We start from the raw sequence: 13,313 nt of genomic DNA on the forward strand, positions 1-13,313 counted from the left end.
CTGCCTTCTTTGGGCTACAGGATGGTTGCCCATGAGGACAGGAAGAAATATACTTGTGCAATCACAGCTATGGGGGTTTTATGCTTTGTACTGCTGAAACAATTTAAAAATATTTTTGTACACAACAGGTTAAAACACAGCCCTTTTTTTTGACTAAAGGCAATTTTAGGAACGTATCCTCAGTACATGGGAATTCACGAGAAGGGACAGAGGTTCATCAGTGATGGGAAACAAGCATCTGGTGGAACGTGGCACCAGCCCTGGATGATTTTCCCCATTGTTTATCTCAAGGAATCCTTCACTTGCAGTACAAGGGGCTGAAACATTTTGTATAAGGGTGAACAAGGTGACTCCAAAGTAGCAATTTCTGTGCTGTTCAGTGGTAGCATAAAGCACAGGAATGTTGTGAGAAATATTTCTGTGATATTTAAAATATTATTTTTTGTGACTAATGAGGTTGGGGTTCAAGTCCCTTTCTGCCACACAGGAGAGTTGGATTAACCTGAGCTCTGTCCTTTGCTCAGCTAGCTGCCTTGTTGAAACTTGTAAGAATATAGCATCTCATAGATCCTTACTATTCTGTTACCTTTGGGTTGAAATTGCCAAGGGATTGGAGAGACAAGGGATTGGGAGACAACTGTACGCAGTCTAGAACAGTAGAAGCTCATATCCTTGGGAAACCTAGCTAAGAAGGATCCCTAGTGCAAATTGCATGAGGCAGCTATGCAGATTGTAAGCAGGTTTAGCAAAAACCTAATTAGCAATAGGACTTTGTGTTGATCATGAAGTCTGGCTCCTAAGGGCAGGCAAACTAACTACTAAAGTACAACAGTGACAGAGCTTAGCATTACTATGTAGTTCACCTTTCTTGCTAAAAGCCAGCCAAATCACTCCCAATATGTTGATGGGAAGAGGTTGTGTTTCTTTAGTACTCACTAATTTCTAGCTCCGGATGGCAATCTACATAAATAGACACGTTTTTCCATTCTGTGCCTCTAATAACCACTGCCTTTTCCTTGCTGCCAAGCTATTGCTCTCAAGTGAGAAACATTTTCTTCTGCTTTTTTTCTAAAAGTAGTTTAAAGAGGGATTATGTGCTAGTTATGATTATATACCCTGTTCACAAGTTTTGGTTTTAATTCCCTTTTGAGGCTTTGAAAGCAGGTTTAGTTTCAATCCAATGCACCTTGTAAGCTTGTATGCCAAATTCTATTTTCTTTATGAGAGTTAGTGGTTAAGTGTGCGATAGGAGCTCAGCAGGATACAGGAGATACTGGCTCTGGGCTAAGGTATTGCTGGCCTGCATTAAGGGGCTCTCTTACTTCATTATGTGGTCGGCTTATTAGCCCCTGGTGCAAAACTTCCTGCCAAGAGCTGGCAGCTTTTTCCTCACTCAAGATCATGGCTTCCAGCTCTTGATGCAGCCAGGGCTTGGTGTGTGCCATTCAAAACTGGTAGCATGGCTGGGGTTTGTATCGGTGGCATGTGTTGAAGAACTGTTGATGCACAGGGGTAGACCCTGCAATTCTGGAGCATGCTGTTCTTTGTGGAATTTTGCATTTGTGCTGCTCTAGGTTTGTTAATGGCCCTTTCCCTGCTCCATATCCCCTCTTTTTCTTTCTTTCTTTTTTTTTTGCTTGAAATGGTACAAGGTAAGTGCTTTTAGCCCACCTGCCTAGCATTTGTGAACAAAGTGGTTGGATGATCCATAAACTAAAAACTATGTCTGTGCAGATGCTAGGAGTCTGCTTCACTTCTCCATGGAACTTGGGATGAGACTGGGACTTTTGAGCCCACAGTAAAACTGATAGTCTCAAGGACCCCCTTAGATTAGCAGTGTCAAATGGCTGGTTTGCAGCCTTATACTGTTTGTAATCATAGAATAGTTAGGGTTGGAAGGGACCTTATAATGAGCGATTTAAACCATTTCTTATCTGGTGATTTATCATTCCAGACTGTTTCTGCAGAAGTCTGGTGTGCAAAGGGCAGGGGTGGCAGGTCCTGATCTGTTAGGAGGTCTAGGTCTTGAAGGATGTGATGAACATTAACATGTAGGAGTGTTTCATTTATTATTACATTATGATTAAAAAGCTGTAGTGTCAGCTGAATAAGGTCATCTGTTGACCTTACCACCAGGCAATGAGGAACTGATGAAGAAGCTTTCCACATCACTTGGCGGTATTCCCTATTAACTCATAACTTTGTGTAATGCTGCCTGTTGTCCTCATCAATGTTTCTTTCTGTATTAGCTGGTATTGATAACAATCAGCTTTTACATATGTTGGCTTGTATATCTAAACTCTCCTAAAAGTATGAAACACTTTCAATGCAAAACAAAATCTGTTAATAGTTACGCTTCAATAAAATGCTATGTTAGGGAACATAGTGTAAACTCTATTAGGAAAAACCTGGCAATAGAGAAAGGGATTTGATACAGGTAGGAAGTGACTGACCTATTGATTTTCAGTTGCGTGAACTTTGCTAATACTTTGCCTGTGGCTCCTTGGCCGGAGTTGTCAAGTGATAAGCAGTTGGGTTGGGAGAGGCAGCTCCACAACAGCAGTGCACCTGGCATCACCAGCATGCTATATGGCTGAGCCATATCTCTTTGTTTCTCAGCAATGTAAGGAAATCTGTAGGAAATGGTATGCAGAAATCTCAGGTCTGTTCCCAGACATCTGCCAACTTTTGGGAGAATGTGTTGCAGTTGCCAGCTGCAGGAGAAGTGGCCACTCTTGGTCTGTGGTATCCCTCAGTAGTTGCTTCTAGGAATGAACACATTTGGTTTTTACTTTTCCATACAAAATTACAGATGGCACAATTGTTCTCCTCAATTTCAACTCAGCGACTTTGTGGAAATAACAAAATTCCAGTTAGATCCAATCAGCTGATTCCTTAGTTGGAAACTCTGAGATTTGTCTGTGCTGCTCTTTCTGTCTTTTGAAGATCCCTGCCTCTCTGAAAATATTAACTTCTCCTGGAGTGATACTTCTCAGATGCTATGGAAATTCTTCCCAATGTAACTATTAACTTTGAAATGATGCATTATGTAACAGTTATAATCCTTCAAACAGTTATTTCCTCAAATTTCTGTGCACTAAATGCTGAAAGACTGTGACATAACTACTTCTTTGAGTTGCTTTACTGTGTTGTTTGGAAGCATGCTGCTGTGGGCTGCCAATATGTGATAAGAAATATAGTAGGACCAATTTTTAATCCACTTAAATAGATGAAAGTGGGTACAGAAAGATCAAAGGTGATGTGCAGACACTTTGTAAATGTTGAGGTATAGTGCTTTGGCTGAAGATGCTCTTTAAGAACAGATGTATACTATTCTTAATGTGATGAGGCTGGATGGCTGGATTTGGGTTGTGGGTTGTTTTCATTTTGTTTTTTAAAGCTTAAATCTAGTATTCAATAGCTGGGTCTTACCTTGAGCGTGTAACATAATGGCTGCTGCAGTTCTTCGGTTAATAAAGTTGAGAAAGAAAAGTAACAAGTCTGACAAGTCTAATTATGTAGCCTGTGGTAATGTTATTGCATAAATTAGTGTACGTAATACAGCCAGTAAACAACATTGAAAAGAATAAATGTGATGGGAAAGACCATTCTGGACCACTTGTCTATCAAGTTAACATCAGTCAAATCAGGGATTTTGACTTTGATCTGGGATGCCCTCCTTCTTAAGTGTCCTTTCTTATGAAGCCTGTGCCTATCCAGAGCACTCCTACTGTAGAGGTCTCTGATGGAAGTGGCTCTTCTGTACTGCAGGTTGGCACTGTCGTATGTGTACGTGGTGGTGCGGATGTCACGGAGGCTCGTGGACACGTCTGAGCAGCTGATGTCATTTCGTATTTCAAGTGGGTTAAGAAGCATGCTTCCATGGGGATCAACCTGTGTCAAGGAAGGAATGTGAATTAGACAAGTTCCTCAGTCAGCCTAAGGTGTTTCCCAGGCTGACAGGTACCTTCTGGTTCTACTGCTGAGGTGCTTCTGGGGCTGTAGTGACAGTTGTTTCTTGTACAGCATTGGCAAAGGTGAAAAGATACTGAACACACTTTCCTGACTAGTGTGACATTAGCTATTAAGCATCTAAGTACCTTCCATCCTGACCTGGTTCCTTGGACTGGGACCTTTTAATTCAGCTAGCTATCTCATCCCCTGTAAAGTAAGACTTTTCTAATTTTATCTTTGAGTTAGATCGTGGTCTTTACGAAATACTGATTTTTCATGTCTGGTGACCTGAAGCTTTCAAATACTAAAGGTGAAAATTAAATGTTGCTGTCTCTTCCCATTTTATAGTTCTATACAGTTTTAGTGCTGTAGGTTAGTTTCAAAACCTGCTGTGTAACAATGGGTTCATTGTATGAAGAGCATGTAGGTACATGTGCATTTTATCAGTTATTGTAAAATGCTTCTGATGATAATGAATTTTGGAAGTTTGCTATACTACAGAGATGGAAATCAGTACTTGCAACAGCACACCATTAACTTGCCCATATGCAGATAGAATAATGCATTTTACCCAATAAAATCTTATATTCAGGTGCATTTTTGTATGTCGGTACCAGAAGCAGTTGTTTCAAATATTCTTATCACTCTATTTGTGCTGTTAGTCAGTCGGGGCACTGTTTTAGATGCCTAAGCAAAGGACTGAAAACTGCAACCAGTCTATACATGTCCAGTACAAACAATGATCTGTGTATAGAAATAATATTTGAATATCATTGCATTTTTCACATATGAATGTAATTAACCATTAATAGCTACATTACTACGAAGTGTTTACTTTTCACTCATCTTTAGTTTTCTCTTGTTTGTAGTAAAACCTCTTTTAGAGAGTGTCTTGTGTCTTTCCAGAATGACTCCTGATTTCTCCAATAGAGACTTCCTAGATGTTTCAAATTCCCAGATATTTAAATGTCCACTGTAGCTCATATGAGGGAAATACACATTAGGACACAGACCTTTTAAATGAAATTTCAAAGACTTTGACTTGAGTATTAAAACTGTTTGTTATAAACTGTGGTGTTGGACCTACACTAAGTATATTACAGTCTATGCCATGGCTGTCTGGCAATGCCTTTATACCAAGGAAAAAGTAATTCCTGACAATGTATAGTCTTGTGAAGCACAAGTGATATGGAATACTTTGTTCACACTGAGCTTTAAATTTATAGTAAGACATAGCAGAGCTAGGAAATTATATAATAATCTACAGCAGGTCTGAAGTATGTTCAAGAAAAAACTCCAAGCAGAGCACATGGGGAAATCCAGTCTTTGGGGATTACTGCAGAGGAAAGCTGGAAGCCAGAGAAGCCTTGGTTCCACCTGGCAGCATGGAAGTTGTTCCTTCCCATTACCGGAAGGAGAAAATGTTGCGTGATGACTGCTGGTGTATTTACACTGTGCCAAACTGAGCACTTACTAACTGAAAACAAAGAAATGAAGGGGCTATTTGTACAAAAGCCACACAGGAGAACTGTGAGACAAAAATAAAAGGTCTTCTAAATGGGGTAATAAATCACCACAGATAGAAAATGCACTAGTCTGGTTTAGCAATTGGTTCTGTTTATGTTGAGATAAACATTCAGTGGAGACATCCCTTTTCCCACCACTGTTTTGGTAGGAAAAGCTTGCATATTCTGGGTTAGAGAGGCCAGCTGGTCATAAATCAGCATTGTGTTTGCAATCTTTACTTGAGAAAAAAATATATTCAAATTTAAGCAGAAGGAAGATCTAAGCTAGGGTTTCCTACTCTCCAGAGGATTGCCATAACTATGGAACTGTTCATTACTCATGTTCTGACATTTTGTGTGGAAAAAGCAACAATCTCCATGTAAAATGAGATATTTTTTAATTCTCAGAAGTTTTGATAGGTTTTCAGTATTTTCCCATTTTTTTCCCCCAGCTCTTTGAGCTGTCTTTGATTATATAACCTAATGTTTAATCTAATTGACTTTAGTGATATAATAGTAGTAACAGCAGTGCAAGCATCATTAAACTGTTATTATGGCTTCTCTTTTGTGAAGACAACTCATAACTGCCTATAATCTAAATGGATGTTTCTTAAACTAATATGCCCTGACAGTTTATTATAAGCCAAGCAGTGTATGAATTCCCACTTTAAGTCTTACAAATGAACCTGATATATTTTAGAATGAGTTTTATTTAAATCATTTTAGGCAGGATGATTTGTATACATCATGAAGCAATCCAGTCTGTGAATTGCAGTCATTGTGATTCAGAGCAAAGAGCCTTACACTGATCTTGAATAAAGTAGCCAGGAAAAATATAAAGGCTCTTCTTATGTACCTGGGTCAAATTCTCTGCTTCTGCAACATGAAACTGGACTAATAGTTAATTTCCCGCATTATTAAAAACCCTTTCAGAATTTATTGAGGTTCACTCCAAAATATTCTTAAAACTTGTGCAGCTGAGGTTTTGTTACTGAAGCATAGGAATTCTAATGGTTCCCATGTCTGGAATCTGGAAAAAGTACAAATTGTTAAGGGATACACAAAAGAGATTTGTTACTAGTTTTTTTTATGTTAACACTAGAATGAAATAACAGCAAATATGCACACAGTAAAAGCTGTAAATTTGATGTCTTAAAATCTTTCTGCCCTTACTTAATATGAGGTTACCTGGGTCTTGCTGTTGGTTCTGTGCATCAGAAACAGCCAGTAGGCTTTAACTCATTCCTCTCCATGTCACAGTGATGAGGCTCTTTCCCCACATCAGAAATGTACTGCAGTTCTACACAGTCTTTGACACATTTGTGTTGGATGGCATGTCAAAAAAATGGGAATGAAAGAGACAAGACTCTGCCTACTCATTTTCTGGCCCCCTAGCTGGTTGTCTGCTTGGGAGTAGGGTGTCTCAGTCCTGCTTATAGGTAGGAAAGATGGGTCACATCAAATCCAGAATATTTTTTCCTTACTCAGGTACAATGCGTTTATTCTTTCAAATATCACCTTATTGTTCTTTAACTGGGATGCCCTAAATTTTATTACATGAACTGACCATTGCTCAGATGAAAACAGGATTTCTTGCTTAACAGATATTCTGAGAATAAATGTGGGTAGATGTGAACGTATGTATATATTTTGCCTTGTTTGTACAATGCATAAATTTTGCCTCAAATTTTAGAAAGCTGAAGAATTGGTTTTTGCTTTTTTTTTTTCCTGTCTGTTGAACATACCATGAAGAATATGTGAGGAGGATGTTAAAGCATCTAAAGCTGAAATGCTAGTCATCTGCTATAATTATCATAGTTTAAATATTCTTCAGATGCTTTTATGTGGTGATGCTTCCTGTAATGATGTTTGTAGCCCTATTGAGTTTGTAGATTTTTAATTCTTCATTTGCAGTGAACCTACCTAAAGCCTAAATCAGCACAGATATTAATCTTCATCAGTGATGGAAAAGCTTTGATGTATGCTCAGGAAAAATCATAAAAAGTAAAAATAATCTGGCTTGCATGTTTACTTAGAAAATGCAATTCCTGATTAGGAGCATCAAATTATATTGTAAGTGTAGAATAATTAAAGTAATAAAATAACCCTAACCCAATAGTCTCGTGTTGACCATATAAAAAGTGGTCAGTCCTGTGTTGACCATATAAAAAGTAGTCAGTCAGCTTTAGGGTAAAATCATGTTGGCATTCCTTGACAAGAGGATGAGCCCCAAATACTTAGTGCTGTCTAGAATGGGTTTTTACCTGCCTACTTTCTACTTTTTTAATGTTTACTAGTGGGAGATAAAAGGTTAAGAACTTTTCTTTAGTCTCAATACAAAAACATCCTTTCTCTCTTTTAATATGAAAGATTCAGGGCCATGTTACTCATACAAGCTGTCTTGTTGGAACAAATGCAGTAGTGTTATCACAATCTGATCTGCAAAGAAACAGGTTATGTTCAGCAGAGGTGTACTTATTCAGGTGTGGATTTACTTGAAGGTTGAGCTGGCTGTGTGATTATATGCTCATTCCTTTTTCTCCTTTCAATAGGAGAAAACAGTAGTAGCCACCATACTGGAAGATTGCATATTTTCCTTGGAGCCAGTGGCTGGTCTCTGCTTTCCATTCCAGGTGTTTTGTGGTTCACGAAAGGTCGAAAGGAAGGTGTGATGCTCTGCAGAACTAGGGAAGAAGACACCATGCCTTGTGCTGCCATTTATGAACCCCTTGATGGCTCAGTCCCTTTCCTACTGGCATTATGATTGCATCCTCTCTCTTTCTCATGCTGAAGAGACATCTTCTGTGTAATGATTATTCACATTGTAATTGTCTGGGGAAACAGAAGTAGTTATATACATAGACTATCAAAATGTTTTCTTGCTGGCTAAGTTTCCTCCATGGTACCTAGCTTTGAAAAATGGACAAGGAGATATAACAGTCTTTATGCTTTATTCAGAGAAACAGCTTGTTTACTACAAACTAATTTTTTTCTGCATATTAAAAATTAAAATGGCATAAATTATGAAACCGGAGAGGCTTTATTTCCACCTTCTTCAGACTGTAGAGCAAGAACAGCCACATGTGAAACAGCAGTATGGTTTCCTTTTCCACCTGGGCTTCTCTATACTGTGTTAATATCACAGTTAGTTTGCTGAGTGTTGCTCACATCTCAGGCTTTTGTAATCTGACGAAGGAATTTGAATTCTTTTAGTCATGTATGTCAGATGGCAACAAGAAATATCTTCACCTGGCACAAGGAGGAGAAGCACCGTTACATATCTTCTATTGCTTAGAGGTCCCTGAAAGGATAAGTAGTATGGGTCAATAGTAAAAGGAAAAAGTTACCCTATAGCTGTATATACTTACAGCTGTACTTCCTTTGTGCTCAAAAAAATCTTTCCCGTGTTCCAGTAGCAGTATCATGCCACCAGTGGAAATTCTCAGAACATGAAGGCAAGGGGCTGGGAGCTGGCTTCATTAGAGGTCTCATAACCTTACCATGTCCCACTGCTCTGGTCATGTGCATTCTTCCTGCTGAAGATAGAAATACAGCTGTTGGACATCTGCACTTCCATGCTAAGTAAAATGAATGCTGACTGGGTCCCACATCAATGTTATCTCCAGTGGGCTAGCAAAATCCATTGATATCCATTCACATGTGTGTGTCTATGTGTATATATATATATATGTGTATCTAAAATCACAAACTTGCACTGCACAGGCAAAAAGCAGTCAGTTCACCTAAAACATTCACAGCCTCAGAATGGAATTTCAGTCTGAAGTGTGAACTCTTACAAATCCTGTTACAAAGCGTGTATGCCTTCGGTTTTCTGTCAGAAAAATGCTGGTGAGTGAATGTGGTGCTCTGAAAAATTAAAGTGTGGTTGTAAATACTTTCCAACCCGTTCTGAGTACTGGTCTCAGCATAATCTTCGTCAGTGTAGCATTTAGACAGAAGCTTTTAGTCACGAGTTAAGGCTTTTCTTTTAGTTAAAAGAAGTCTCCAAATGTGTAGGAAAAAGAGCTTACCTGCATCTTATCCTTTACACTTTCTCACCCTTAGTTCTGTGCACTAGGGCTTCAGGTAGCCAAGGCTGACCTCTGAAGAAGTGTTGCTTCCCTCTTCATCATCAATCCTTGCTGTGCTTCTTCTCACCTAGGCTGGGTTATCTCCAGAGCTGTTGAGGTGGCTGGTTAGAGTTTGCGTGTTTTGCTGTTTTTTCTGCTTCCTTAACTTCCACAGAAACGGATAGATAGTGTCTGCACACAACAACCCGTAACAGGGTGGCTTATCTCCTCTGCTCTGTGGAGGACAATACTCTGTGGGACCTTGGAGACTGCTTCAAGCCTGAACGGAATTCATGCACCCACTGTAATAAAGGATCTCCTACACACTGGGACAGGAGGCGAATGCAGGAAAGGGCTTTTAATGGGCTCATGAGTTCAGTGAGACTGAGGACATGATGACTCAGTTAATGATGCTTGGTTGTAATTGTGTGGTTGCTGGATCACAAAGAACACAACCCTAGAATTAATAAAATATCAGAGTTTCTGAAATGCACTTCCTGGCATGTATGTGAAATTGCAAACATCCATCAAGCTGAAGTCTTACCTTTAGTCAGGGTTTTATGTGTCAGTCTCGTTCTTCAAGCTGAACACAAGGTTCGATATAGTTTTGTCCAAATGTTATTGCCTCAGGCCACAACAATAGAGGGGTTTATAGGACAGCCTGGGTAAGATCTCATTCATACTTGGATGTAATGTATTGTAAGAAAAGCAGAGAACAGAAGCAAATTTGGGGCTCATTAGGGGATGTATTTTCCTCTGAGTCAGACTGGGCAAAATACACCTGAGGGAAGTGTTTATTTCTGAAAAACTGGGAAAAAAACGGAACAATTTTATAGAAGTTTGCAAGTGCTCAGTAATGTACTGGTAAATTTTCCTAGTTAAAAAAGTGTCCATAATATTACTTCCTGGAGTTTGTCTGGCTTGCTTTTTAATTGGAGGTAGTTGTGGCCTGCTTGAATTTAGCCTGAGGGAAAAATCCTGACATCTGTGAAAACTGTTAGAACCTAGCAGCATCGTCCTTATGTTCCTGGAAGCTCAGTGGTGTGGGCTTCAATCAAGACTCACTGAAGCAACAGCATCTGTCTTTGTTTTCTATTTTTTGGTGAAGTTTCTGTGTGTAAATAGGAACTATATAATAAACATTTCTTCTATACCACCTTCTACAGCAAAGATGTATACAGTTGCAATTGTAAATATTTAACTTCTTGTATTTCTTCCATGCTGCAAAGAAATGCTTGTTCTGAATATTCGTTTGCATTTTCTGAAGTTTCTTACCCTGTTTTCAGTTGAAGATGGAATAAACCATATGTTGGTGTAATCTCCTTAAAAAGTTGTTTTTCCCTAGACAATCTTAAATGCTTTCACACACATGTTTAAATTACATCTATCTCTACTATCATATACATCAACATTGTCACAGCAGAAATAATGTTTGAAAAATTAGCTTAAACATTTTACCTGGCCTCTACTTGTTTCCAGTCTGCTCTTCTTGCCTATAGCATGTCCTGCTCTCCTTCCTGCGTATTTTTGACGTTGAGGTCCTTTCCCAAAGAATATGTAGTTTACAAAGGCATATTCCAGCAAGGCCAGGAACACAAACACAAAGCACCCCATCAGGTAAATATCTATTGCCTTTACGTAGGGAATCTTTGGCAAGGTCTCCCTGAGGTGGGTGCTGATGGTGGTCATGGTCAGCACAGTTGTGATTCCTGTGAAAAGAGGAAAAAGACATTGACTAACAAGAATGGGAAGTGAGCATGAAAGGTGTAATGGCAGCATTGCCCCCTGCTGTGCACTTCTCATGCTCTTCTATGGCTTATGTGATCAGATTCTAAACAGCCAAGGGAATGTGTTTTGCAAGACTGGAAATGAAGATATCCTTTCACGCCTGCTAATATCACCTTCTTTGGATTTCCATGCAGTAAAGAGTGAATGAAATAGCCTTCAAAAACCCAAGCTATCTTGGTACATCTTGCCTTAATTTTTACAATAAATGTGCTAGGGAATGTCATATTAGCTGACCTGAATAGCAAAGAGTTGATCGCTGTTCTGTCTATGTGAGGAAATGCTTCTGACTTTACTTAAAGCAATAGCCCTGCTTGACCCCATAGGGTGGCTTGCATTGCTCTGGGGAACTTGAATAAGTATCTAGCCTTTGACTGCAAACAGAGGATTGAAAGGAGAAAGGGAAGCTTTATAATAAAGTGATGGTCTTTGATGAAGAGAAAGTGATGCATATGCTTGTATCAAAGCAGCTCTTCCTGTTAAAGAGGTGCTTTCAAGTAAAGTAAATAATTTCCATATCACTGTGTTATCCACCATTGCATGATTCTTTCTACATCATTAGTGCATCTATATAATAGCTGTAGGCACAGGTGTAATGAGTTGAATTTACAGAGAGGTGGAAATAGAGGTGGGACAAAATAGCTTTCTGGCATTATCATTTGAAAAGCTTCCTTACAGTGCAGATAATGACAGGTCCTTTCCAACCCTAACTATTCTATGATTCTATGATTTTATGATTCTAAGATCTTGGTTATTAAGGAAACTTGGAAGAAACATGGTACGGGAAAAAAACAACTATGCAGGTAAACCAGGCTTATTTGTTGTAAGATGGTGTATCTCCACTCACTTCAGTAGGATCTTGTCTATTCATTCCAGCCACATATTTGGCCTGAAAGGATGTTTTCTAACATCAATGAAATGTTGATGCATCACGGCATAAATACCTGAATTAGACCTTTATGCTTCAGTTTGAAAGCAAGATACTTTTGGCCTGATCTGAAGACCATCATGGCAATTGGAAATCAGTCAGGATCCCATCCTAACTGCAGAGCAAGAACTTCAGATGTAGGCAAGGTGACACCTTCCTGACAATGAAGAGCCCTGTGCTGCATGTCTAAGATCACAATTAATGCTGCTGCTATCAGCTGTCTGGATTTGGTGCTACTGTATTCAAAGACAAAGTGAATCTATGTAGTTCAGTGATTTTGAAATTACCTAGGGCAACTCTGGCTGCAGAGGCATCATAATTGATCCAAAAAGACACCCACGAAAGAATTGTAATGAGTGTGGAAGGCATATAGGTTTGCAAAATGAAGTATCCAATGTTCCTTTTAAGCCGGAAGCTCAGTGATAATCGAGGATATGCTCCTGAAAGAAAGAAGTCATGTAATGACTAGTGCCTAAGATAGTTAGACACTGATATTTCTGGGCTGGGGAAGAGGGGGAAGCTTTTTTAACTAGCCAGTTCTCACCTGTTGTAAATTCCACTCTCTTTGATACCATCTTGTAATCAATGATAGAAAATTGTGGGAGTTCAATGTTATCAACTCCTGTTACTGCTGACTCTCCTCCATTCCAGTAAAATTCAATATCATCAGTAGTGTATCCATCTGCAACAGAGGCATGATTGGATTATTGATTCTTCTTTTTGTTTTATTACTTGGCTTAAATAGTTGTGGTTAAAGTTGGAAGGAGCTGCTGTTAATCAGGAATTCAGCCTCCTGTTTTGTGACATTTCTGTTGTACAGAAACCACATAGCCTCCTCTGTACTCAGGGGAAGCTTCTAGGTGTGGAAAAGGAGAAGACAGAAAACAAGGACAGAATATAAGATTAAAAGTCAATTTTTAGGTAGCTCTAATACTACTACTTTTCATTCAGGCTTGAGTTGCTCAGTTTGCCAACAAACTGGTAGAACATCAAAACTTTTAAAGTCTCTAGGAGGAGCTCTGACAGTAAAACTAGGTTCAGTTCCCAGCTTTGCATTTGATTTCCTATGAA

At 39.1% G+C, this 13,313-nt stretch overlaps 1 protein-coding gene across 5 annotated transcripts in view; it reads right to left on the minus strand.

Annotated features, from left to right (window-relative positions):
- Nucleotides 1-3,529: 3,529 nt before the first annotated feature.
- GABRB1 (gamma-aminobutyric acid type A receptor subunit beta1) overlaps nucleotides 3,530-13,313 on the minus strand; it is a 126,667-nt gene continuing 116,883 nt past the window's right edge. The window contains exons 6-10 of one of the 5 annotated variants that reach the window (XR_009962572.1): nucleotides 12,787-12,924; nucleotides 12,530-12,682; nucleotides 10,988-11,238; nucleotides 8,828-9,964; nucleotides 3,763-3,894 (exon numbers count right to left, since the gene is read on the minus strand). Coding sequence is in view for 2 of the 5 variants with exons in the window: in XM_062607644.1 (XP_062463628.1) it covers nucleotides 3,547-3,894; nucleotides 10,988-11,238; nucleotides 12,530-12,682; nucleotides 12,787-12,924 (890 nt within the window). In the remaining 3 variants the exon portion in view is untranslated. Of the gene's footprint in view, nucleotides 3,895-8,475; nucleotides 9,965-10,987; nucleotides 11,239-12,529; nucleotides 12,683-12,786; nucleotides 12,925-13,313 lie in introns of those variants that run through there. The other 4 variants (XR_009962568.1, XR_009962569.1, XM_062607644.1 and 1 more) reach the window with 4 other exon arrangements.

Source organism: Pezoporus occidentalis, unplaced genomic scaffold (assembly GCF_034315485.1).
Source record: "Pezoporus occidentalis ecotype Australia unplaced genomic scaffold, CSIRO_AGI_Poc_V1 ctg1, whole genome shotgun sequence".
Taxonomy (NCBI): domain Eukaryota; kingdom Metazoa; phylum Chordata; class Aves; order Psittaciformes; family Psittacidae; genus Pezoporus; species Pezoporus occidentalis.